At 37.1% G+C, this 27,972-nt stretch overlaps 1 protein-coding gene and 2 pseudogenes across 1 annotated transcript in view; all 3 read right to left on the reverse strand.

Annotated features, from left to right (window-relative positions):
• The window catches only part of XPR1 (xenotropic and polytropic retrovirus receptor 1), a 269,974-nt gene that overhangs the window by 92,276 nt on the left and 149,726 nt on the right, over positions 1-27,972 (reverse strand). Inside the window, exons 4-7 of the mRNA XM_053605329.1 lie at positions 9,603-9,826; positions 6,709-6,858; positions 6,370-6,453; positions 1,934-2,015 (exon numbers count right to left, since the gene is read on the reverse strand). Coding sequence (XP_053461304.1) covers positions 1,934-2,015; positions 6,370-6,453; positions 6,709-6,858; positions 9,603-9,826 — 540 coding nt within the window. The remainder of the gene's footprint in view (positions 1-1,933; positions 2,016-6,369; positions 6,454-6,708; positions 6,859-9,602; positions 9,827-27,972) is intronic.
• On the reverse strand, positions 3,466-4,779 carry LOC128596006 (arylamine N-acetyltransferase 1-like; annotated as a pseudogene).
• On the reverse strand, positions 20,347-20,793 carry LOC128595609 (ubiquitin-conjugating enzyme E2 A-like; annotated as a pseudogene).

The raw sequence follows: 27,972 nt of genomic DNA on the forward strand, positions 1-27,972 counted from the left end.
ATGAAAAAGTCAATGGAAAAAAAAAAAAAAAGAAGAGCCCATTAGGCAACTGTCAAAACTGTTGGGTGAGAATGAGCTTGATGTGTTCCAGGAAGACTAACAAGGAAAATGTGGTCGGAAACAGATTGAAATGGAGTGAAGCTAAGCTAAGGGGAAGATGACAGGATATAAAGCTCTAGAAAGGCTCACAGGGGTGAGAATCTATAGGGTCATATAGGCAATGGTAAACTGTTGGAATTTTCTTTCTATAAAATAAAGTACGAACAGGTGTTGAATAGGAGAGTGACATGATTTTTAACTTACATTAACAAAAAAAAAAAGACACTGGTGGCTATTAGGAGGCAAGTGGCTGCAAGGAGACAAGTTCGAAAAGCTGTTGTAGTACGCTAAACAAGAAAAGGTTGCCTAGACGAGGATGGCACTGATGGAGATAGGGAGAAGTGGTCAAAACTAGAACATATTTTGAGGATAGAGCAATTGGATTTGCAATTGTGGATAAAATATGAGGGAAAAGAAGCACTAAAAGATTTGGCCTGAGAAACCGGATAAAAGGTGATACCATGCATTAAAGAAACCATATTTGGGAGTAAAAAATCAAGGAATTTTTTTGTCCATGTAAGTTTGAAATGTCAACTGGACATCCAAAGAGCCAACTAGATAATCATTCAAAAGAGAAAGGATATATACTTGTAAGTCATTAGCTGATAGCCTTAGGCTTAAATAAGACTGTCTAGGTAGGAAATGAACCTAGACAGAGGGGATTGAAGGACTGTGCTTAGCAGCACACCCCACCATTTCAACATCACAAAGAAAAGTATAGCTAGCAAAGGAGACTATGAAAGAATTGCCAATGAAATTTAGTAGGAAAATCAGTTCAGTGTGAATTCTTCAGGAAAAAACAGTCAAACAAAGTGTTTCGATATGTAGCAATTGAAAATGTCAAATGCTACTTGAGGGGTATGTCAAATTCTTTGGGGAAAATTTATTAAAATTATGCCTTCCTCACTGCTGTATAATTTCTTGATGTTCAGAGTGTGTTGTTCTAGCAATTCCTTTCTATGTCTAATTTCTTACTTCTATAGAATAGGAAATTATATAACCAAGCTTTTTAAAACTATATGCAAAATAACTGTAAATAGGTTGTGGGCCAGGCACAGTGGCTCACTCTTGTATTCCCAGCACTTTGGGAGGCGGAGGCAAGAGGATCATTTGAGGCCAGAAATTTGAGAACAGCCTGAGCAACACAGCAAGACCCTACCTCTCTGAAAAATAAAAAATTATCTGGGTGTGATGCAGTGGCACACATCTGTCATCCAGCTATTTTGTGAGGGCTGAGGCAAGAGGACTGCTTGAGCTCAGGAGTTTGACATTGCAGTGAGCTATGATGCTGGCACTGTACTCTAGCCTGGGAAACAGAGCAAGATCCTTTATCAAAAAAAAAAAAAATAGAAAGAAAAGGGGGGGAAAAAAAGGTTCCGGAAATGATGTGAGAGGATCTCCAGTAAGCAAAGTGAATGAGTTTTACTGAATGAATTTTGTAACATTACTTATCCTTCTCTATGATAAGAGACCTGAGGTTCTTTTTTTTTTTTTTTTTTTGTTTATTGTTGGGGATTCATTGAGGGTGAGACCTGAGGTTCTTGATAGCTGGACTCAGAAGAAAGCCTACAGAAGTTGTACATGAAGACTGGGAAATCATGAAAAATAAGAGGTCATATGTTAGTAGTGTTTTAAAGGATAACTACATATAAAGGGAAAAATAAAACAATCAACCAAAAACTCCTACATCATTTGTAAGCACAGAAAACCTAGCACATTGACATATTTTTCTTTTAGTAAGCTTGGCAGTTGCACACATGATCCCTTACAGAGGGAAAGAATATGACATCGGTAAATTAAAAAGAATAAATTAATTCAAAATTAAACTACTTACCGGCAAGCACAAGGGTGATATTCAGTACAATGAATATTCCACAAAATAGGCCAACTCTAAAAGTAGTCCATGCTGGTGCAGGCTATGGATAGAAAAAATAGCATTTTAAGAATAGGACAAAATATCAAATGCATTTAGTATATGCTGTAATAAAGTAGTAATGTATGCCTCTGAGTTCTACCATGAAAATAATATTCTATAACCTAAATTTTTATAAATTTGAAACAGAAAATCATCATCATTCTATAAATACTAGAATAGTTTCCAGTTGATGGAATTCTTTTACAGAAATATGAGTCATGAAATAAACAAGACCATAATGTTTGGCATCAAATTCCACTTGGCTCTCTATATACACAGGTCCCAGATCCATGCATTCAACCAACAATGAATTGAAAATATCTGGGGGGGAAAACAACCAATAAAAAATAATACCATTGAGAAATAAAATGCAGTGTAACAACATAGCATTTGCATTGTATTAGGTAGGGATGATTTTAAAGTGTATGGGTAGAGCTGTGCATGGTGGCTAGGGATGATTTTAAAGTGTATGGGTAGAGCTGTGCATGGTGGCTCACATCTGTAATCTCAGTGACATAGAAAGCTGAGGTAGGAGGATTCCTTGAGGTCAGGAGTTCAAGATAGGCCTGGGCAACATAGTGAGACTTTGTCTCCCCCAAAATTTAAAAAGCTATGATCATGCCACTGTACTACAGCCTGGATGACTGATATTACAAATAGCATTGTTTTAAAATTGTGTAATTTATCATATATAAAAATATAATAATGTATTTGGACTATCAGAAATGAATCATAAAGTGAACGTGTTGTTAACAGGTTATTTGTTCTTATTGTTGAGCAGTATTTCATTGCATGGATATAACACAAATTGCTTATCCATTTATCTACTGATAGACATCTGGATTGTTCCCAGTTTCAGGCTATTATAAATAAAGTAGTTATGAACATTTGTGCATGTGTCTTTATATGGACATATGCTTGCATTTGTCTTGAGTAAATATCCTGGAGTGGTATATGTTCAACTTTTAAAAAAACTGGCAAACTCTTTTCCAATGTGGTTATACACTATACATTCATATATATATATATATATATATTTTTTTTTTTTTTACATATCTATCCACCAGTAGCATATGAGATAAGAGAGTTCCTGTTTCCTCCAACATTTAGTATGATCAAAAATTTGAGTCATTCTAACAAGTATGTATTAACTTATTGTGGTCTTAATTTGCCACCTGTATATCTTTCAGGTCTTTTGCCCATTATAAAACATTTTATTGGGTATTAAAATTCTTAATATATTCTAAATACAAATGATTTTCAGGTATGTTTTGCAAATATTTTCTCCTAGTCTGTTGTTTTTCTTTCTATTCTTTTAATAGTACCTTTTGCACTTGGTCTTAGCTAAAAGGCCAAGAAGTGATTATAATACTACCTTTTGAAGAGCAGAAGGTTTTAACTTTGATGAAGTGCTGCTTTTGGTGTCATTTCTTTTTTTTTTTTTTCCTATGTCTTCCAAACAAAAAGTTTTATTTGCATCATATTAGCCAAACAATGATTTAATGTATTTTATAGACAGTAAGTTTTTCCACAATACTTATCTATCACTACTAAAATTTTTCTATCAATTAAAAAATAACACAATATTCTAACTTCTCTAGCATAAACCATATGGTTCCCAAGATTACCACAGACTAACCTTACAACACCTTTATTATTATTAATTTGAAAATGTATGTGGTTGTGTTACTGTAAAAAGCTATTTAATTAGATATGCTGGCATTTTTTATGGGTGAAATGATTTCACATCCAGGATTTCCTTCAAAAAAATGTAGGGGTTTAGAGGAAATATGATAGGTCATCAGTTGGGTGAGCTGGGTAATAAATATAAATAGGTTTGTTTTGTATCTTAAATAGTAAAAAATCGATCACCATGTTTGGGCACAAGCTTTCTCTCCAAAGAAATACTAAATATATTTTTCAGCACTTCTTCTATTTCTTCTTCATCCAGAGTCTTAAACTCTACCAGATCTACATTGTCCTTATAACTGAATCTTCTATAGGTGAGGGTGAAGCCCACTAAACAGTGGACCCCTTCTGGAGTCTACAAGGAACAAAATGATTTGCTTGTAAACACAGATGCTGGAGATTCCTGCAGGTAAATATTCATAGACTCAAAATCTTCAATTGTTCGAGGTTCAAGAGTAAAGGAGTAGATTTTTCGGTATGTCTTCTTTTCCAGGAGATCAGAATTAAGAAAGTCTTCATTGGGAACATACTGCTCTCTCCTGATCTGGTCTAGGTACCAGATTCCATCCTCTTCTGTCAGACAGAAGACGCAAGGCACCTGAGGGTGATCCTGCCCAGAAACTAACTCTAGAGGCTCCCACATCTGGTAGGAATGTCCAAACCCAGCATCAGCGATGTATTTCCTACCATCAATGGTCACTGCAGTAGAAGGTGAATCATGCCACTGCTATATTTTTTGGCTGGAGTGTTGTAAACATACCCCCCAATACCATGGTCTCAAAACCCATTGTGCTCAGAGCCCAGTACAGAAGATGATTGACCTGGAGACACCACCCTCCACACTTCCTTCTCACAATTTGATCAAAAATGGCCTGTAACCCCAACTCCATGGGTTCTCCACAATGTATGTTAAGGTTCTCAAAGGGAACAGCTCGGATCTGGTGCTGAAGAACGTCAGTTAATGTTTCCAAGTCCAATTTCTTCCTAGAGTTCTTATAACCAATTCTTTCAAAATATGCTTTGATGTCCATGATCCCAGAGCTCGGCTGATCAGTTCCAGGGGTGCCCAGGAACCAGGAACCTTGGTGTCATTTCTAAGAAATCTTTGCATAACTCAAAGTCCCTAGGATTTTGTTCTATATTTTCTTGTAGAAATTCGTAATTCTACATTTTCATTTAGGCCTATGGTACATTTAGAATTATATAGTGTGAAGTGTGGACGAAAGGGGTTTTTGGATATATGGAATCCAATTGTTCCACCATCATTTGCTGAAAACACTATCTCTTTTTTCATTGACTTGCTTTGTATGTGTATCAAAAATTTGTTTTCCACATATATGTTAAATATATTTCTGGACTCTGTTCCATTCCATTGATCTACCTTGACACTAACAGCACATTTTCTTGACTACTGTAGCTTTAATAATAAAATTTCGTAAGATAGTGTCAATTTTTCAACTTAGTTGTGCCAAAGTCTTGTTTTGGGTATTCTAGGTCCTTGGCATTTCCATATGAATTTAAAAATTTGCTGACCAACTTTAACCAAAAAACCCAAAAGCCTATTAAGATTTTTGAGTTGGAACATGTTAATCTATAGATCAATTTAGGAAGAAATGCCACCTTAAAAATATTGGGCTTAGATAATATACCCATAAACATGGTATATCTCTCATTTAAGTCTTTAATTTCTTTCAGCAATGCTTTATAGTTTTTAATGTAAAGGTCTTTACAGGTCTTTTGTCAGAATTACTCCTAAACATTTCATATTTTGATGGTCTTCCAAATAGAGCTTTTCAAAAATTTTTTGATTCCCAGAGGTTTTTTTGCTGATATACAGATACACAATCGAATTTCATATATTGGCCTTATATTCTGCAACCTTGCAAAACTCACATATTAGTTCTAGTAGCTATTCTACAGGTTCACTGGATTTTCTACATAAATAAAAGAAAACCATCAATTTTACTTTATCCCTCTACTGTGAATGCTTTTATTTCTTCTTCTTATCTTATTGCATGGGCTATAATCCCCACTACAATCCTGAATAGAAGTGATAAGAGCAATATCCTTTTTTTTGTATCTAGACTTAGGAGAAAATACTCAGTTTTTCATCATTAAGCCTGATATTAATTGCAGGTTTTTCACAGATGCCTTTTATTAGGTTGCAGAAGCTCTGTTGTTGATTTCAATTTCACTGCTACCAGAAAACATTTTCTATGATTTAAATCATTCTAGATTTATTGAGACTTATTAAATAACAGAGAAGATAGCACTTAAAATGCTTTTGTGGATATATCTACTGTATAGATATCATAAAATCAACGCTTTTTTCATTGTAACTGATGCATTTAGATGAAGCTATGTAGTAGTTCAGCACATCTGAATGCACCCCCCCGACTATCTAAAAAATTTTCATTTTAATCATTTGATGAGACCAAGAAATCAGCATGTCAGTAAGAATAATTAACAGAGGAAATACAGGATGAGAAAAGAAATGTGAGAAGACATTACAATTCATTGTGAAATGAAAACTGGCATCTAACTTTTTAACAATTACTATTTATAAACTTTAGCTGAAATTCGTTTTAAGGCAATGAAACTACCTAAATGGACTGTTTATTATTAAATAGGCATAAACAAACCAACCACTAGAAGGAAATACTAACCTGAGCAGCTCCCAAAGGGGGGACACGTAAACGCTTCATGGCCTTTTGTCTGTCACCATCTTCAAGTTCATTGGTCACTACAGCCTAGAATTAAATTTTGACATAGGTTATACTAAACTTGAGTTATGTGAAAATAATTTTGTATCATTTCTATGTATGATATCCTGGTAGCTTTTTGGTGAATTAGTATATGATAAAGTAAAAGAAGAAAATCCTAAATAAGACTGTATCAAAGTTAGCAACTATTTATAAAAGGAATACAGAAATGAGGAATTTTTCCGCTAAAAACAAAACATGGATGTAATTGAAAATATGTGGTAAATAGTGGGATTATTGTACCTCAGTTTCAGAGATGAGCTGGTTGATTTTCTTGCATGTATAAAATGGGGCCACTTCCACATGAGCCACTCGCCAATCTGCTCCACGAGATGTTTCCAGGATCTTGTCATGCTTTTTAAGGATTTTGCGAAACCCTGTAAAATTCAGATTCTACAGAAAGAAATGAAGAAAATAACTATAATTTCTACCACAAAGAAAATGAAAAATAATAAGCACTAAGCATTGGCAGAGCTGACTAGACAAAGATTGAGTACTCAGGGAAATGGCAATGCTTTCAAAAAAGCATTTACTGCTAAAAAGATGAGACTTTTCTTATTTCATTTATTCATTTCGAGGTAGTATGCTATTAGTAACACCAAGAAATTCTGCACTTACGAACCCTATTATTTCTCTTCCAAATAAATTAATGAGAGTCCTAAACTCAAAACATTTTTGTTCCCATTTTTCTGTGTACAACTGTTTTGTATAATACAATTACCTACAATTATTATTCATGGAAGATCCATCTAGTTCTCCTAACTTTTATTCTCTTTCCATTTATTCTCACTTTGGGCATAGGAATACAAAAGAGAGTTAGTAGAAAGGAACAAGTGTTTATACTTACATTGCTCCATCCATCATGGGTAGGAGCCCTCACTTTCCCTCAGTCTCTACAATATCAAAATACTATAATATATTTTGAGAATTTCAATACTATATTATTCTGATGTTCTTTTCTCAACATGCAAAAAAGCAGAAAACTGTGGATTTGCAAGGTTAGAGCTATAAATCAGAGGTCTCTCAAATTTGCTGATCACAAATCCCCATCAGTAAAAAATTGAGGACTAACTCCAAGGTAGGCTTTGCTTCCTTCCTTGTTTATATTTTTTTCCTTCATTCTTTAATGTATGATCTTAAACTCTGCTTGGGGTACATATATCATGACATGGAGATAGCTAGTTTTTAATCAATTTTCTCTTCTTCCTCATTCTCAAAATAAATGTTATTTCTTTTTGTTGCAGTTTTTGACAGGGGCTGGGTTTGAACCCGCCACCTCCGGCATATAGGGCCAGCACCCTACTCCTTTGAACCACAGGCACCACCCAAAATAAAGGTATTCTTACATAATAGACAGCTCCAAAAAATTAAGGATAAAGCAGAACTTTTATAATTAACAATTATTTTTTTCTTGCCTTTTTCTCCTTTAAATTTTTTTTTATTAAACAATTATTTTTGTTTTCCCAAAGAGCTTTTTATAACCCAAAACAAAAGTTGCTAGAAAAGTTAATAAAATAAAATTTACCAAGGTGATTTCCATGTAATATTTAAGCATCGTTAATGAACTGTGAAACACTAATGTTTAATAGCATTATAGGAAAGAGGAAATACATTTTGTTTCTTTTAAAAATTAAATTATAAAGCTATGGATAAATTTCAAAGCAAAGGAACTTGTCATCTACCTTCCATAATTACTTTTCTAAATTATTTTCCAACTAGGTTCTTCTCTATATGACATCACCAATGAAGAAAGGAGAATTATAAAAAGGAAGGATGAAAATACTGTAGATCTGAGACCTTAATTACCTTTTATTTTAAAGATCTAATACTCGAGACAAAACTGTTTTGTGTAATTTTTAGTTTCTATATGGAATATCCTTATATTGTGATCCTAACTACTCATTATTGGTAATAACCACAGGAATAAAATGAAAAGGCTCGGTGCCTGTAGCTCAGAGGCTAAGGGCACCAGCCACATACACTGGAGCTGGAGGGTTCAAATCCAGCCTGGGCCTGACAAACAATGACAACTACAACCAAAAAATAGCCGGGCGTTGTGGCAGGTGCCTGTAATCCCAGCTACTTGGGAGGCTGAGGCAAGAGAATTGCTTAAGCCCAGGAATCTGAGGTTGCTGTGAGCTGTGACACTATGGCACTCTACCCAGGGCAACACAGTGAGACTCTGTCTCAACAACAACAACAACAAAAAGAACAAAATGAAAAAAAAAAAAAATAGGGCATAAAGTCTCTCTAAATATTAGGGAGATGCTTTTACTTATTTAAGTGTTATTTATTATTTAAGAAATAATCTGATTTTCAATCAAATTCTTTACAGATTTAACTATATAAACAAACTTACAAAGAATTACAAAGGAACAAATGCCCTACATTTCTATAATTAAGTGTACATGGAAGTTCAACTTTTTCAGATTGGGTTTTAAATACTGAATGATATATCATAATAGGCTAGATTTTTCACTCTCTACACACATTTTCTGTGACCTAATTTCTTTTCTTTCTCAGGAACTTTTTCTTTTTTTTTTTTTTTGTGGTTTTTGGCCGGGGCTGGGTTTGAACCCGCCACCTCTGGCATATGGGACCGGCGCCCTACTCCTTGAGCCACAGGCGCCGCCCAAGGAACTTTTTCTTAATACAGTTGTTTTGCTGTAGCCTGTAGAAAGGATTATCTTAGTGGTAAGTTAAAAAGTCAGTATCTTTTGTTTTATGAGTGTCAGTTGTAGGAAAATTAGCTGTCCAACTGCTCTTATGGAAATGTTGTTACTGGTTAGGAGGAATATAAAAGCTCTCACATTATTTCTTATTTTTACTTAACACTATAAGAGATGCCTCTAAAAATAAGGAAGCAGTTAGTCCTTGAGCCAAGAGCTACCCCTGAATATTGTACAGATTTTAGAAAACTAATATTCAAAAACAGAAGTCTTGCTAACACTGTTATACCCTGATACAAGGTTTTTAGCCAGTGAAGACATCTGAAATCACAATAGAAATTTCAAGAATAATGACATACTAAACATTTTCCTTTTTGCATTGACCCATTAGTAGCTTACAGTAATTTGATTTATTGGAATGTTTCATTTACTCAAAGGTGTCATTCTCCTGAGTAAAATTCTAAGTACCTGATAGTTCTGCAGCAGGATAAGACTGAGGTAGAACTCGCTGAAGGCCAGTTTAAGGTCTTTAATGTTCCTATGTTGGACACGTTCCTCATGGGACAAGTGGAAGACCGGCTTTCTGCGTTGTCGCAGCGTGGTAACACCACTGCTTTCTTTCTGCGCATCCAGTGATGACTGAAGCTCATTCTGAAGTGTAGCAAACCTGCGCTGAGCCTCTGCGAGCTTCTCTGTAAGAAATAAAACAGAACTGCCAAATCAGTGAGATAAAAAAGCTTATAAAAGTTCCCACTGATGGATGAATTTTTACTAATTATTCTAATTTGCTTCTCTAGAATCAAGGAAAAATGTTAAGTGCAATATTTAGAACTGACAGGAAAAAACATTTTTATGTTACACCCTCCTTTCATTTTACTCTATACTTCTTTCCCAGTAAAACCTCAAGTATACCCTTTGTTTTTTACAGGTTAAGAAATAAAAATGTAAAGAGCCACTAAGAGTAAGATGTAAAACAGTACAAATGCTTTGGAATTTGGAAAATAGTGTGGCAGTTCTCAAGAGGTTAAACATACAGTAATTATACAATTTAGCAATTCTACTCTCTTAAAGAGGTATAGACCTCTCTCTAGGTATAGACCTAAGAGAACTAAAAAACACATGTGCACACAAAAACCTGTATACATATACAGACTTGTATTTAGAAGAGCCCCAAAGTGGAAACCACCCAAATGTTCATGCTGTGACATGGGTGGACCTTGAAGACACTATGTTAACTGGAAATCAGACACAAAATACCCCAAATTGGCTGACTCTATTTACGTGAAATATCCCAAAAAGAGAAATCCAGAGAAGAAAGTAGCTTAGTGGTTGCAATGGGCTTGGGGGAAGAAGAACAGGGAGTGGAGTATGGGGTATCCTGCTGGGATGAGGAAAATGTTCTCGAATTAGTGCTGATGGTTGTACAATCTTGTGAACATACTAAAAACCACTGAATTACATACTTAAAAGGGTGAATGTTATATGGTGTGTGAATATATCAATTATTACAAAGCTATTAAGAAACTCTTCCAGTTATACAGTTTAGTTCAGAAACAGAATGAGAATTTGGGCTTTAGATTTTTAATCTGCTGCATTCCCCACAATACCTCATTCTCCAAGACAGGTATTGTAAGAAGGGATTAAGATTGGCAAATTATTTATTAAAAATACTTGGTATAACTGGATATGTATTTGTTTATACATACAATTAAAAGTAATACTCCATAACTTTTCTTCCAAGGATACAATTTAATTCACTAAAACCAAGCAAATCTAGGTGCAAATCCTTGCCTCATTAAGTAGGTGCATGATTTTAGTGAGGTTTTTTTGTTAAACTCTTCTAAGCCTTACATAGGTGAAATGGAGATAATGACAACTCCCTCATAAAGTGGTTGTGATTAAGTGAAATGCAGAATAGAAAATACCAAGGTACATAGTTAGCACTCAATAATAATGATAATAATTATACAATAATAACCATTATTTACAACTCATTCTTTCTCACTGTTCCCCCCTTCCTTGCTTTGTATACTGCTCTACTACCTTGTCTTCACCTAACCTTTAGTTAAGTATTTTGTACTGGCATTGATTCTTCATGATTCATTGTTCTCTTTCTCTTAGAGAAATTACTTCTATAGCATGCTTACAAAGACTCATCTCAGCCCTTAACCATTTACATGACCTTCCTCCTGTTAATTTATATAATCTATTTATTTTTTATTATATGTCTCATGACCTAAAGTTGTGTTCAAAACTGAAATCCTATTTCTTTCCAAATGAGTCCCCCTAGCTAGGAAGGGCCTGCGTTAGCTCCTAGAGACCACGCTTACTACTCTTCTCCATCTCTAATACCAACTGCACCCCACCCCCAACCCCAGGAGCTCAGAAAATACTCCCTTCACTAAGGTATAAAGAAATAATTAGTAAGGAAAGCACATGCATCCTTTAAAAACTCTATATTTATTCTCCATTGTAAGCCAGAAATAGCCTTGACAGAGATATCCATACCAATGAGGGTAGGGATTAGGGACTGACTCCACTGATGTTTTCACATGTTTGTCGTCCCATTTAACCTGATGTGCAAAAACCCTGCTCCATGGGGTCAGTTCCTGACCTCCCCTTTTGGTATGCGACTGCAGATAGGTTCCCTGATTTCAGCAGAGATAAAAGGATCCTGGAACAGAAGGTCCAGATGGCAGCACTTAACCACTGAAACAAGTTGGGTGCATTTACTTTAAATGGTAACAGGGAAAATCAGTAATGAGACTGTTTTAGCCTACAGAAACTTTGGCTGTATTAGTTGATCATGGTTATCCTTAGAAAACAAAAGGGCAACCTACTAAAACACTGCTTGGTTGATGTAATTAAGAAAACCTCCAGGTCTGGTGGCCAAACACTTGATTTAGTCATCATGACAGAGTTACAATCACTCACTTAGTTTCCAGACCTAAGCTAGTTCATACATCCAGATTCCTCTGCTGGAAGCAGAAGCCAAGCTCCCTTTTGATTGGTTCCTGCAGCATTGCCATAGTACAGATCTTCCTCCAGCCCTTACTCAGAGGGTCTAGTGATGATTATTAATACTTGTGATTGTGCACTGAGGGAAAGGAAATATCCAGACCTTTTAAGGATTACTAGACAATGGCTTTTGTATTAGTTGCATGTTGCCATAGAACAAATTACCATAAACTTAGTGACTTAAACAAACCTTATTTTTTAACTCATAGTTTTGTAGGTTACAAGTCCAAGTATGACATGGCTAGGTTCTCTGTCAGTCTCTGATAAAGCTAAACTCAAGCAGTCAGCCAGGCTCTTTCTCATCTGGAGCTTGGATTCCTCTTTCAAACTCACTTTGTGGGGGCAGAAATTTAGTTCTCTATAGTTGTAAGAATGAGGTCCCCATTATCTAGCTGGCTGTCATCTGGGTTTTGCTTTTAGCTCCTAGAGCAGTGATTTTCAACCAGTGCACCATGACATACTGATGTGCTTTGAGAGGATCTTATATGTGTTGTGAATATCTTTAAGATCATTAATTAATTTTCGAAATAAGTACAAAGCACAGTAAGTATATTCTTTCTTTTTATTTTTTATTTTATTTATTTATTTTTTTTTGATACAGAGTCTCACTATGCTGCCCTTGGTAGAGTTCCATGGCATCACAGTTTACAGCAACCCCAAACTCCTGGGCTTAAGCGATTCTCCTGCCTCAGCCTCCGAAGTAGCTGGGACTACAGGCACCCACCCCAACGCCCAGCTATTTTGTTGTTGTTATTGCAGTTATTTAGCTGGCCCAGGCTGGGTTCGAACCCACCACCCTTGGTGTATGTGGCTGGCACCATAACCACTATACTATGGGCCCTGAGCCTTTTTATGTTTTTTTGGATCAACATAACTTAAGTGTGCCGCAGAAGTTTAACTATAGGTTCAAGTGTGCCATGAGATTAAAAAGGTTGAAAAACATTGTCCTAGAGACTACTTTTAGAATCCCTCTATCTTCAAAGTCAGTAATGGAGAAACTTTGCTTTTGCTGAGTCCTTCATATGCTTTGAATCTTTTTCATAGGATGAGCTCAGTCCCTTTTATTTATTTTTTCCCTAAAAGCAGTCTATGATGCATCTTCAAGAACACAAGCTTATGTATGCCTTTTATAGCTGGATATGTGAACTGGTCCTTATAGGTACCAATGCAGAAACATGTTGTTATGACATATTCTCAAATTTAGATTACAAGGGTACTTCTAAATCAAACACTTCCATTCACTAAAAGTTAAGTTTAAAATGCATGCTTGGGCTGGGTACAGTGGCACATGGCTATAATCCTAACACCTGGGAGGCTAAGGTAGGAGAAATGCTTGAGCCCAGGAGTTCAAGGCCAGCAAGAGCAAGATGCTGTCTCTATAAAAATAGAAAAATTAGCTGGGCTTGATGGCCACACCTGTAGTCCCAGCTACATGGGAAGATCGCTTGAACCCAGAAGTTTGAGGTTCTAGTGAGCTGTGATGATGCCACTGCACTCCAGCCAGGGTGACTCTGTCTTCAAAAAAGAAAAAAAAAAAGAATGAAAGAAGGTGTGCTTACATTTGCTTCGTATAGCCGGTTAGGTGAACTTGGCTCAGTCTCTTTTAAGTGCACCCCTGGTTAAGCTGGGCTCACCTGGGATAATCTCCTTTTCTTACTCTACTGATTTGGGACAATAATTACATTAGCAAAATCTCTCACAGTAGGACCTACGTTAGTGTTTGACTGAATAAGTGGAAGAAGGTGTGTATACACCAAGGGAAAGGGATCTTGGAGGCCACTGTAGAATTAGGGGAGGTGCCACAGCTCTGAACGGATGCATATTTCTAGCGACTCCAAACCACTGTGGCTTAGCAAACAGATTTATGATGTTCAAGTGAGAGAAGGTATTAGTCACAGTTAGACTCACAGCAGACCTGGTTAGTCCATAGACTTATCCTATAATTACTTACTCAGTTCCAGAATGTACAATTAAAACAGACATATTGGGCCACTGGTGGAAATCTCCACACTGATTCTGATATAGAGGTAAGCAACATTACGATAGGAAGTGCTAAGTGAAACTTTCTGGAACTTCTCCCTATCAAGAGAGAACCACAGAAGTTAGTGCTACAACCAGAGACTTGAAAGACACAGGGATGGTGATATCTATCACATCCTCATTTAATCCATTTGCTTACTCTGTGCAGAAGATAGATGAAGCCTGGAGAATGTGAATTAATATAAACTTAACCAGGTAGTCTCATTAATGATGGGTGTTATTATGGATATAGTATCTTCACCAGAACAAATCAATATAGCTTCTAGAGTCTGGAACATATAAGAGCTATATATGTGATAAGGCAGCTACTCACCGAGCAGAGACCAGCACTGGGCCCCAGATATGGCACCATTCCCCACTGAGACTGCCCCGCCAGGTAGGGGTTAGCAGCAGGTTGACTATATTACATGGCTTCTATTATGCAGAGAGCAGAGATTTGTCTTCTTCAGAATGAATGCATTTTTTAAGAAAAAAAAAAAGAGATGGGAATTCACTCTATTGCCCAGGCTTGAGTGCAATTAAAGCTCATTATAACCTCAAACTTTTGGGCTCAAGGGATCCTCCTGCCTCAGCCTTCCAAGTAGCTAGGACTACAAGTATACTACCAAGCCTGGCTCAAACACATTCTTGATACAGATGTGCCTTTTCTGTCCTTCATGTTTCTGCTAGCACCACCATCTCCTCAAATGGCTCATCTACTATCATGGTATTCCACATAGGCTTGTTCCTGATCAGGAACTAATTTCACAGCAAAGGCAGAAAATCAATGGGTTCATACTCAGGGAATAAAAGGTCTTTTACCACATGCCCAGAAATAGATGATCTAATAAAAAAGCTTACTAAAGATGAGGTGGAAGTCAAAACTCCATGAAAGGATGGCATTCTGTCTTACATAATGAGACCATTATATGATGCTATCTCCACCATAATAAAAATACACAGGAATCTAGGGGTGGAAGTAGGAATAACTCCTCTCAAACTATACCTAATATAGGTATCTACTGGTTAGTTCTCAAGGGGATAATGCTTCTATTAGAAAGCAGCATTCTCAACCTGTGGGTTGCGACCCCTCTGTAACAATGAAAATACATCGCAGCATTAGGAAGGTTGAGAACCACTGTATTAGAGGAATACAATAATGGTTCCACTGAGCTGGAAGATGAGATAGTCATCTGGCCATTTAGAAGGGGTTTACTAGTTAAAGTGATTGATCCTTATTACTAAAGGAAAAGTGAGTTGCTAAAACAAAACAGGAGCAAAGGGGACTGTGTCTGGAACCCAGGAGACTTTCTGAAACATCTCCTGTTACTTCCATGACCAATAACATTATGATAATGGATAACTATAGTAATCAAAAAAAGAACTATTGAGAATTCAGACCCTTCAGGAATTAAAATCTGGATCATCTCACACAGGGAAAAAAAAAAAAAAAAAAAAAAAACAACATAGGCAGTTGGGGTTCTGGCTGAGAGCAAAGGAAATATGAAATGGGTAGTGGAAAAAAGTGGTTACACATATTAAATATCAACTATAACCTCTTGACCTTGATTTGTCTCTTACATCTCTCATATTTTCCTTTCCTTACTGCTTTGTGTTGCATTCGATGAAAATTCTTCAGTTCCATCTTCTAATTTATAAATTTTCTCTTAAGTTCTACCCAATTTATAGTCTAATTGATCTATTGAGAGATTATGTTAATGATTACATGTTCATTTTTAAAAGTTCTAATTGGCTCTTTTAAGAATACGCTTATAGGGCGGCGCCTGTGGCTCAGTGAGTAGGGCGCCGGCCCCATATGCCGAGGGTGGCGGGTTCAAACCCAGCCCCGGCCAAACTGCAATAAAAAAAAATAGCCGGGCGTTGTGGTGGGCGCCTGTAGTCCCAGCTGCTCGGGAGGCTGAGGCAAGAGAATCGCGTAAGCCCAAGAGTTAGAGGTTGCTGTGAGCCGTGTGACGCCACGGCACTCTACCCGAGGGCAGTACAGTGAGACTCTGTCTCTACAAAAAAAAAAAAAAAAAAAAAGAATACGCTTATAAATCTTAATTTTCTTTTTCTTTGCTTATGATTTTGGTACTCTCTTTTATGTCTTTAATCATACTAGACATATATTTTTATTATTTACCTGATAATTCTGTACATTTTATGCAGCATTTTAGTGTTTTGAAGTGAGAAGTTGTCAGGATTTCTTTCTAGTCTTCCCTATTGCAAGAAACAGAACAGTTCACATGTTTTTAAATCCTATACTGAAGTCAAAGAGAAAAATAATCTTAGGGTTCTTTTTATATAAATAAAGCATCTCTACTGGAAATCTGTTTGTCTTATTATCCCCACAATCAAAAACAATATAGAACTTCTTGGTTCTTTCTTGGTTTATGATGTTCTTAGGTATTTATGTCATATCCACTTAGTAGCTATTTGAAGAAATACTACATACAATATGCATGCATACATAAAATGAAAGAATGTGAGGCTTTATCTAAGGTCAACTATAAATTACTTCTGCTGATTAAAAACCTCAGGTAACTTGTAAGAGCCAAAAGCCCGAATAGCATATGTAATATGATCAATATTTATTGTTAAAGGACTAATATATGAATTTGCTAATTGCTTAGTGTCCTTAGAGATGTCACTACATTACCATTTCTCACTGAATGCATATTAAAAATGTGAGAAGTCCAACAAGTGAAAACAAAGAGGACCTATTATTTCCTGTGTGGCAGCAATATGTCAGGAAGTAAATTCTGGCAAATTCCTTATTCATTTTTCAAGGCTAATCTCAAATATTGCCTTCAATATACAGTCTTTCTTATCTAACAACTCTCTTAGCCACAATTTGAATCTCCCTTCTCAGGGCTCTTAGTGGACCCTATGGAGTACACATACATAGTACACTGTATATAATTCCTTGTTTATATGATATGTTTGCTTCACTAACTGCAAACTCTGAAGGCAATGGTTATATAATCTTTTTGGTTTTTATAATGAAAATTTATTTTTAGTGGCTTTCAGAGGTATAATTCACATACCAAAGAATTTACCTACCATATACATACAATTCCCTAGTTTTTAGTAAATTACTAGAGTTGTGTAATCGTCAGCACAATCCAAACTGAGAACATTTTCGTCACCCCACATATGTCCATCACGGCCACTGGCTGTCAGTCCTTACTTACAGCCTCAACTTCCATCAACCACTCATCTGCTTTCTGTCTCTATAGATTTGCCTTTTGAGCACATTTCAAATAAAGGAATCATACAATATGTAGTCTTTTGTGTCTGGCTTCTTTAAACTTAGAATAATGATTTTGAGTTTTTTGTAGCATAAGTATGATATACTTTTTTTCTTTTATCACTGAATAGCATTTCATTGTGTGAATACACCAGATTTTGTTTAAATATTCATCAGTTAGATTTCTGGATTATTTCTATTTTTTTTAAAACTATATAAATAACATTCTCATACACATTTATGTATGGGCCATAATCTCCATGTTTGTGCCATAAAGAGCTTGCATATAGTAGGCTCAATCCATGTATGTTGAATAAACGAATAGGTAAAAGTTCTAATAATCTACATTCCTATATAGAAATGGAGAAGAAATAAAAATTTGGGGTATATTTTGCTGCTTTCTTTAAACTAGTGATTCTCCTCCTTAAGCACACAAATACTTACATGAGAATCCCTGGGTAGGGGAATATAAAGCATATATAGTAGGCAAAAAATAATATTCAATATTACTACAGCTATGGTATGAGACTTTCCTATCTATCAAAAGGGGAATAACTGAAAAAAAAAAAGAGAAATATTGCTTTTGTCACCCAGTGTCCAAATCTATTTTGCAACGAGACCTCTGTTTTTAAGAGCCAGGTTACTGGGACAGAGCAAGATGGCGAATCAGGAAGACCGTCAAGCCCTGCTCTCTAAGAGCAACTGAGAAACCAGAGTTAGTCAGGCAGCAGCGCCTGGACAAGAGATTTTGCCTGCAGCTGTGGCTCAGGGTACACTGCAAGGCGGTGGGGTGATGGTTGCTGCATGTGAACTGGAGCAGTGGAGTGGAGATCTGACATGCTAGGCAAGTCTTGTGTAGGCCACTGGTGGGAGGCCCAGGCGGCAGCCGCAGCCAGAAGCTGTGGAGATTGGGACTTGAGGAAGCCTTTTGCAGTTTTTGGTTTTCGGGGTAAGTGTGTTAGTTGCCTAGAAGTGAGCAAACCCAAATAGTATATAGCAGCCGGATTTGAGGGCTGGCTGAAGCGTTCTTGCTACCTGTTTGGTGACGGTAGAGACAGCCCTTCTGGAAAGGTCCTGGCAACAAGGGGTCAGCCATTTTGCCAAGGTTGTGAGAAGGTTGTGAGGCCAGGCCCCCTACAGGAACATAGCCATTTTAGTTCTGAGTGCTAGGATCCGTCCTCCAGTGGTGAAAGGCTCAGGGACTCCAGCACCCCACAAGAACTGTTGTCTGGGGATATGGAGAAACCTGTTGCTGAAGGATGCAGGAGAGATCTCAGTTCCCAACCTTGTGGAACCTGAATGCTGAGAAAATAACCAGGTGATCACTGTGGACAGTTAAGTTGGGGATCTGGTCTATCTGCGGTTCTAGAGAGAGGTTATCTGTGGTGTTGTCCATCCCCTAAAACTATAGCACACCTTGATGTCCCAGCAATATATTGTAACACAAATATATTCCTACTAAAGTCAGACCCTCCCACCATATATATATATATACACACACATACATACATACACATAGATACGTGTGTGTATATATGTTTATGTGTATATATATATAATTCGTTTTTATTTTATTTTTTATCTTTTTTTCCTTGGTGTTAGTATTTTCTCCTTTTTGTTGTTGTTCTTTTGTTTGTTACTGAGGTTCTTTAGGGTTATTTAGAGCTTTTTGATATTTTGTGTTGATGTGTTCTGTTTCTTGCTTATTTGTATGGTTGGTTCTTTTCTTTTTTTAATTTTAAGGTTATTTTTATTTACAACTTTTGAAAAATGTACGTTTTTTACATGGGTTACTTGTGCAAAGTTAAGAGTTGGAAGAGTGATAAATGCATAAAAGATGACAATGGAACATTAGATAAAACATTTACAAGCCTTGATCCACACTGCTGTGTAAAGGTGCTGTATATTTAAAAGTATAAATATCCAAAAGAAGATGCGGATGTTGCAGATGTTGGCTGTAAGGTTCTCATGGTGCTGAAAGGGAAGAAACCAAAGCATGAGCAATAACTCAAGTGTTGAGTGGAAATTAGTTTTCCACAGATATATTCCCTTAATTAAAACTGAAAAAAAAAAAAAAAAAGATAGAGGACTGTTAAGTTTGTTCATCTAGGGCAGCACTGCTCCTTTGAAAAGATGAAAAGATGTTTACCTTTCCCTGGCTCAAAAACTGATGACGGATTTCCATTCCTTTGCTCCCACACCTCTTTAGAACAAAGTAAAAACCCTGAAGACCAGTATTAAAACTTAGTGTAGGTATGTCCAGTCAGTATCTCACACTGAGAGGATGTGTCAGTTACAACAATTGCTGCACTACTTTGGCTGAGTCCTTCAACATTCTTCTTCCTACCAGTAAATACCATCTTGTAGTTCATATTGCTTAAGTCTTAGCATCATAGGATTTTGAACTTCCATTCCCCTTTCAAAATTGTTGTTTACATGTTTACAATTCTGTTTTCTATAGGCCATATTACAAACACAATCACTCCCAAATCCAACACAAGAGAAGGACCAGCCAGGATGAAACCCTTCAGCAATCATTTTGTTAAAAATAGCATCCTGGTCATCAAGCTATGCATAAGCACCACTTGTATAATAATTCATTTTAAAAGCTTACCGTAAAGCATAGTAACAAAAATAACTTCTCAAAAACTAGAAATGAGATACAACAGAAAAGGAATTAAGCATTAGTAATTTTTGCAAGTAACCCAGGTACAGTACATTTGTTTTCATAGAGGTTTTTTCTGATGTTCAAGGAGAAGGTAGAAGGGGCAGGAAAGGCTTGGCAAGGGAAGATGGAAACAGCACAACAGCTATTTTGCTTTTAATAAAGTAAATGTAATGACACTAAAGAATAGGAGGCTGACAAACACATCAATATGTAGTCTTCTGGTATCTGGCCTCTTTTGCTGCACCCACGGTCAACAATCACACCAGCTCTGCTATTGCAGAAACACGCTTTTCATATTCCTGCTTATTCTCCTGGTACAGCTAAGCAGCTTGGCTGTTTGCTGGACTATTGGGATTGGGTTCATCCAAAAGAGACTGTATGGATGTTAAAATGAAAGACACATCATAAGTTGGGCTCTAATGGTTCTGAAGTATGTCCAGACATATACTACCATCTGCATATACATTTGGATGAAACATCTTAGAGACAAATCTAACTGTAGGTGGTTTATTCGGATATTCTTCAATGAATTCTACTGTAAGCTTAAATGTTCCATCCTCAAATGGGGTCCCTTCAGGCCCCAAAATGACCGCATTCCAAACAATTATGTTGTTCTCAGATGGCACTCCGCTGACTCCAGCAGGAGGATCCTCCTGCAACCTCTTGAAGACCCTCATAAGGCGGCACCGAGCTGGAGTGGACATGTCTCTAGGGGGTTCAGGGGTGGTGCATACACCAGGGTTTTGGCTTTCTACAGCAGATAAGGAGGCCGAAGAAGGAGAGGAGGAAGTACCCAGAGGAATGGCATTGCCTCTCCAAAGTCGAGGGTCAGTCGGTTGGTTCTTTTCTTAACCTCTATTTTTACTTTCATCAAGAGCAAGAGCTCCTGTCTTTTTTGGATATGGTATTTTAGCCTCATTTATTCTCTCTCCATATTTCATTCCAGTACATTCTCTGTTTGGACAGAGGCTCTTCTACCTTTCTCTCTATCCCACAATAATCACCTCTGCAACAGCTAAGATAGCCTCTCCCTTTCTCTTGTCTTTCTCCTTTCATTTTTTACTCCACTTCTCTCTCTCTCTCCTTTATTAGATATAATGGTATTTTTAATTTCCTTTATCCATTCTTATCTTAATATTATTTATTTATTTGTTTGCTGAGAGTGAGGGGGACACAGCTGTGGTCTGACAAGTAGGCCGTAACAGTGATCAGGCTTAAGGAGGCCAAGAGACCTTTCTACCTGTGGCCCTAGTAAGATAGTATTGGCAAGACCACCCTGCAGAATTTTTTCTATTTTGTTTTCATTCTTGCTTAATTTTTCCTTAGTGTTTTTTGTTTTGGCTTTGTTCCTTCCCTTCCTAGTTTTGGCAGAGGCCTGGCTGTGCTCAATATGGTAAGGATTGCCTGATTTCAAGAAACCCTCCCAGTCCAGCCCTCTTAAAACCCTTGAGTTACAAGCATGTGACCTTAGCACTATCCTGATCATAACCACTTCTTCCTTTATTCTCAGCCTTTCTTTCTGAGATCCTTCTCACCTGTTCTCCAAGTTTTTGTTTCCTCTTTCTTCTTCTATTATTCCTCCTTTTTTCTTTTTTCCTTCTTTTTAACTCTTTCTTTTCCCCCTGTTTCTCCCCCCTGCATGCTCCTTACCTTTCTCCCCATTTTGGCCTCACGCCAAGAGGTCTCTTCATCACATAAACTCTGAGACACAGTAATTAGAAGCAAAGGAGGAACTGAGAAGGAAAATGGTATACAAAGAGGTGAATAAGAAGAAAGCAAGCATGAGGAAGAACTAACAGAAAAATTCAGGTGCCATGAAAAACAAAAATAGAGCAACTCCTCCAAGGGACCACAAGCAGCTTTTATAGAAGACTCATCATATAAAGAATTAATGGATCTGACAGAAAGTAAAGTTAAAATATGGATGATTAAGATAATAAAAGGAATGGATGAGAAGATAGAAAGAACTAAAAGTCAGATGAGAGACATGTAGAATATATAAAAGATATGAATGAGCTTAAAGAAATGAAGGAGACAATCAGGGAATGTAAAGAAGTGGTAGAAAGTATCAAAAATAGATCAGACCATAGAAAAGAAAGAATATCAGAGTTAGAGGATAAAGTTTTTGAGTTAACACAGGTAGTAACAGAGTCAAAAAAGAAGAAAGAGAAAGCAGAGCAGCACTTAGAGAACTACGAGATGTCATGAAGCCTTCAAACATACAGATAATAGGAATCCCTGAAGTTATCATAAATGAAAACTTCCCAAGATTTGCTAAAGATCCTGACACACTCTTTCAGATAGATATCAAACCCTAGGTCACCTCAACTCTAACACAGCCTCTCCAAGACACATTGTAATGAACCTGTCCAAAGTCAAGATGAAGGAGAAAATTCTGCAAGCAGCTAGGAATAAGTGCAAATTGACCTAAAAGGGCAGAGCCATTAGGATGACAGCAGACTTTGCAATTGAAACTTTCCAAGCCAGAAGAGCATGGGCATCCACCTTCAATATCCTCAAAAAAAATTAATTTCAGCCCAGAATCCTGTATCCTGCTAAACTTAGCTACAAAATTAATGGAGAAATCAAATCTCTTGCAGATATACAAGCACTGAGGAAATTTGTCACAAGACCAGCTCTATAGGAAATACTTAGACCTATTCTCAATACTAAACATCACAAAGGACTACCACCAAAGTAAACACCTAGAAGCCAAAGGCCAGAGCTTAGCTTCCACAATGGCACAGAGGATAAATCTACACAACAAACTATCTCATAAAAAGAACAGAATTCCACCACACTTATCGATACTCTCAATAAATGTCAATGGATTGAATTCCCCACTGAAGAGGCACAGGCTGGTTGACTGGATTAAAAAAAAAAAAAAAAGCCATCTATATGCTGTCTCCAGGAGACATACCTAGCCCTGAAGGACAAATCAAGACTCAGGGATTAAGAGATAGGGAGGCTGAGGCAGGAGAATCGCTTAAGCCCAGGAGATGGAGGTTGCTGTGAGCTGTGTGATGCCATGGCACTCTACCAAGGGCCATAAAGTGAGACTCTGTCTCTACCAAAAAAAAAAGAAAAAGAAAACAGTGTTTTAGCAAATGGAAATCAGAAGAAAGGAGGGGTTTGTGATCTTATTCTCAGATACAAGTGGATTCAAGGCAACTTTAGTTAAGAAAGACAAAGATGAACACTTCAGACCAGTCAAAGGAACAATACAATAAGAAGACATCCAATTTTAAACATTTATTCACCTAACTTAAATGCTCCCAAATATATGAAACAGATGTTGAGGGGTTTAAGCAATATGATATCCCATAACATCTTAATAGCTGGGAACTTCAACACCCTTCTGACAGAACTAGACATACTCTCTAAACAGAAACTAAATAAGGATATAAATGACTTAAACGTGACCCTAGAACAAATGGAATTAATAGACATCTACAGAACAAACCATCCCAAAGCAAAAGAATACACTTGTTTCTCATCAGCTCATGGCATATACTCCAAAATAGATCACATCCTACCATACAAATCAAACCTCTGCAAAATTAAAGGAATAGAAATTGTACCATGTCACTTCTCAGACCATAGGCTATAATGGTGAAGCTTAACTCCAACAAAAATGTTCATACACACACAAAATCTTGGAAACTAAACAACCTTATGCTGAATGATAGTTGGGTTCAGGGAGAGATAAAAGAGGAATTTGCTAATTTTCTCAGACATGACAATAATGTAGGTACAAGTTACCAAAACCTCTGGAATACAGCAAAAGCAGACCTGAGAGGAAAATTTATTTAGCTAGATTCCTACCATCAAAAAACAGAAAGTGAGCACATCAACTCACTCCAAACCATCTTATGGAATTGGAAAAAGAAGAATAGTCTAACCCTAAATCCAGCAGAAGAAAAGAAATAGCCAAAATTAAATCAGAGATTAATGAAATTGAAAACACAAAAATCATTCAGAAAATTAACGAAACGAAAAGATGATTTTTGAAAAAGTAAATAAAATAGATAAATAGATAAACAGATCTGGCCAAACTAGAAACAGAAAAGTAAAATTTTTAGTCACCTCAATGAGGAATGATAAAGGGGAAATAACAACAGACGCCACAGAGATACAAGATCATCTCTGAATACTACAAGAAACTCTATGCCCAGAAATTTGACAAAGTAGGAAATGGATCAATACATGCAATCATTCCGTCTCCCTAGACTTAATCAAGAACAAATAGATCCCCTGAACAGACCAATTTCAAGAATTGAGATAAAAGAAACAATAAAACATCTCCCAACAAAAAAATGCCCTGGTCCAAATGGCTTCAAATCAGAATTCTATCAAACCTTCAAAGAAGGGCTAATACCCACAAAGCAGAAATTATTCCAAAAATTCGAGGAGGAAGGAATCTTCCACAACATATTCTATGAAGCAAACATCACCCTGATACCAAGGAAAAGATCTAGCTAAAAAGGAGTATTACAGAACAATTTCACTAATGAATATAGATGCAAAAATTCTCAATAAAATCCTAGCCAATCAATTATAGTAGATCATTACAAAAAGTCATACATCATGATCAAGTAGATTTCATCCTGGGGATACAAGGCTGGTTTAACATATGTAAATCCATAAATGTAATTCACCATATCTACAGAAGCAAAAACAAAGACCATATGATCCTCCTAAAAATGCAAAAAAAGATTGCAAAAAAAGCATGCAAAAAAATGCAAAAAAGCATTCAATAAAATTCAACATTCTTTTCAAATCAGAACTATGAAGACTATAGGCATTGGTGGCACATTTCTCAAACTGATCGAAGCCATCTACAACAAACTCACACCTAACATTACATTGAATGAAGTAAAAGTGATAGCTTTTCCACTCAGAAATGGAGCAAGACAAGGTTGTCCTCTATTACCACTATTATTCAACATAGTGCTAGAAGTTCTAGCCAATGCAATCAGGCAAGAGAAGGAAATAAAGGGCATCTACATGGGGGCAGATAAAATGAAACTCTCCCTCTGTGCTGACAATATGATCTTATACTTAGAGAACCCACAAGACTCCTGGAAGTCATCAAAAAATACAGTAATGTCTCAGGATATAAAATCAATGTCCACAGTCAGTAGCCTTTGTATGTGCCACTATCAGCTAAGATGAGAAACTAATCAAGGACACAATTTCCTTCTCAGTAGCTTCAAAGAAAATGAAATACCCAGGAATATACTTCACAAAAGAGGTGAAGGACCTCTATAAAGAAAACTATAAAACCCTAAAAAAACGAAATCCAGGAATGGATTAACAAGCTGTGGTATATGTATACCATGGAATACTATTCAGCCACTAAAAAAGATGGAAACTTTACATCTTTTGTATTAACATGGATGGAAGTGGAACACATTCCTCTTAGTAAAGCATCACAAGAATGGAGAAGAATCCTATGTACTCAATTCTGAAATGAGGAGAATTAATGACCTATACAGGTGGGGGATGGGGAAGGGGAGAGTCAAGAGAGGAAAGGAGAAAGCGGTAGGGGATAATGGTGTGTGGCAGGACACAATTAGAAGAGAGTCTTTATCTAACAAACGTAATCAATATAACCTGGTTCTTTGGGAATGGGACTACACAGAACCTGAAAAAAGGTACATGTGTGTATAAAAATGTATACTTTAATCTGCTAAATCAAAACCTATAATTAGGAGTGAGAGCAAGATGGCAGCCCAGTAACAGCTTCCCTGCAAACGGGCACTGTGAGTCCAGGGAGATAAGAATCCAGGCATCTCTGGTTGGAGAGATCTGCCTATAATCATCCCTTTGAGGATACAAGGAGTCAGTGAGAGAATTCTGAACCCTCAGAGGAGGACAAAAACAGTGGAAAACTGGCAAGTGGTAGCGTGTGTTCCTTCGGTCTAATCCTGCTGAAAGCTGTAAGTACAGCAACAGTGAGACTGCAAAACGGAAAGGCCTTATCTGTGAACTGTTTTGGTGTTTTTGGACTTGGCACTAAGTTGAATGGCCTTGGGCAGAGCTTGAGCAGGAATGCAGTGTTGTCTAGGGCCCCAGACTGAGCCACTGAGCCAGACGGAGCTAATAGTGTTCAGCTCTGGGCCGCAGAGAGCCATTGTGAGAGAACTGCCCCAGCAAACTCCACCCTCAGGGTCACAGAGCAAGGATCTGGCAGGAACTAATAACCTAGCGACTGAGCTGCCTTACAGCTTTAACCCTCAAGGGCAGAGTGAGATCAGTTTTGGCACACTGGGTGGATAGCCACTTCAGCAGTGATCCCAGCACAAGCACTTTCCTGGGAAACCTTCTGCTTAACCACATTTAGAAGTTTAAAGTGCCTCTTAAGAGGGCTGAAGAGAGATTTAGGGTCTCCACCCCATGGGGTTTGAGAAATCAGCAGATGCCTCCAGTCGTATCAGCATTGTGATTAACATCTCATACCCAGAAGACCACCTGTTACCCAGACAATATTCAACAAGATATATATATATACTGCTTTGTTTTTGGTTGGTTTTTTTTTGTTGTTGTTAGTTTGATTGTTTTTATTTTGTCATTGTTGTTTAGTTTTTTAATTTCAACCTGTTCTGTACAGATTTTTTCTTTTCTTTTTTCTTTCCTTTCTTCCTCCATTTTTCAAGTTTAAATACAATTTCCTATTGCTGCCTTTTTCAATAATTAGAACTTCATTTTTGCTAGTGTTTCTACTCCTATTATTTGGTTTTTCACCCAATGTTATCCCGTAAAGTTTTCTGTTTTCTTGCTTTGGTTTGATTTATAGCACTTTTGTCTTTCTTCTCTACTTGGTGAAGGTGGGGAACTGGGTCCAATCAGGTTAGCACAGAGCTGCTGAACTCAAGGGAACCACCCAAACAGGCACCTCCAGAGGTTGTGGCATTTTGTGTGTGTGTGTGTGTGTGTGTGTGTGTGTGTGTGTGTGTGTGTTGTTTTTTTGGCCGGGGCTGGGTTTGAAACCACCACCTCTGGCATATGGGACCGGCACCCTACTCCTTGAGCCACAGGCGCCGCCCGAGGTTGGGGTACTTTTAAGGTTGTGTCAAAGTACCCTACTGTACACCTATATTGCTCTGTCTCCCTCTTTCTGTGAATCTCCTCTTTTTGTCAATATTCCCTTTTACCCACCCCCTCTCTTTTCTCTATTTTCTTTTCTTTCTTTCTTTTTCTTTATTTTATCCCTTCTTGCTCTTCAACCTTCTCATCATTGTGGTCCTGTACCAAAAGGACTCATCAAAACCTTGGTTCACAGGCAAGGGAACTTAAAGAGCAACAGGAGGTAAAAGGAAAATTAGGGCAAGGAAACAAATAAAAGAAATCACTCATGAGGAAGAATCAGCAGAAAACTCCTGGCAACATGAAGAATCAGTCCAGAGCAACCCTTCCAAGAGACCATGAGGTACCTACTGCAGAGGATTCCACCTATAAAGAAATGTTAGGAATGACAGAAAGGGAATTTAGAATACATATGATGAAAACAATGAAGGAAATGATGGAAACAATGAAAGAAATGGCTAATAAAGTAGAAAACAACCAAAAGGAAATCCAAAAACAGAATCAAATAAGAGATGAACGATATGAAGAATATAGAAAGGATATAGCGGAGCTGAAGGAACTGAAGCAGTCAATTAGGGAACTTAAAGACGCAATGGAAAAGTATCAGCAACAGGTTAGACCATGCAAAAGAAAGAATTTCTGAGGTAGAGAACAAAGTTCCTGAGATAACTCAGATAGTAAAAGAGGCAGAAAAGAAGAGAGAGAAAGCAGAACGTTCACTGTCAGAATTATGGGACTTTATGAAGTGTTACAACATACAAGTTACAGGAATCCCAGAAGAGGAAGAAGAATGC

Source organism: Nycticebus coucang, chromosome 10 (assembly GCF_027406575.1).
Source record: "Nycticebus coucang isolate mNycCou1 chromosome 10, mNycCou1.pri, whole genome shotgun sequence".
Lineage (NCBI taxonomy): Eukaryota > Metazoa > Chordata > Mammalia > Primates > Lorisidae > Nycticebus > Nycticebus coucang.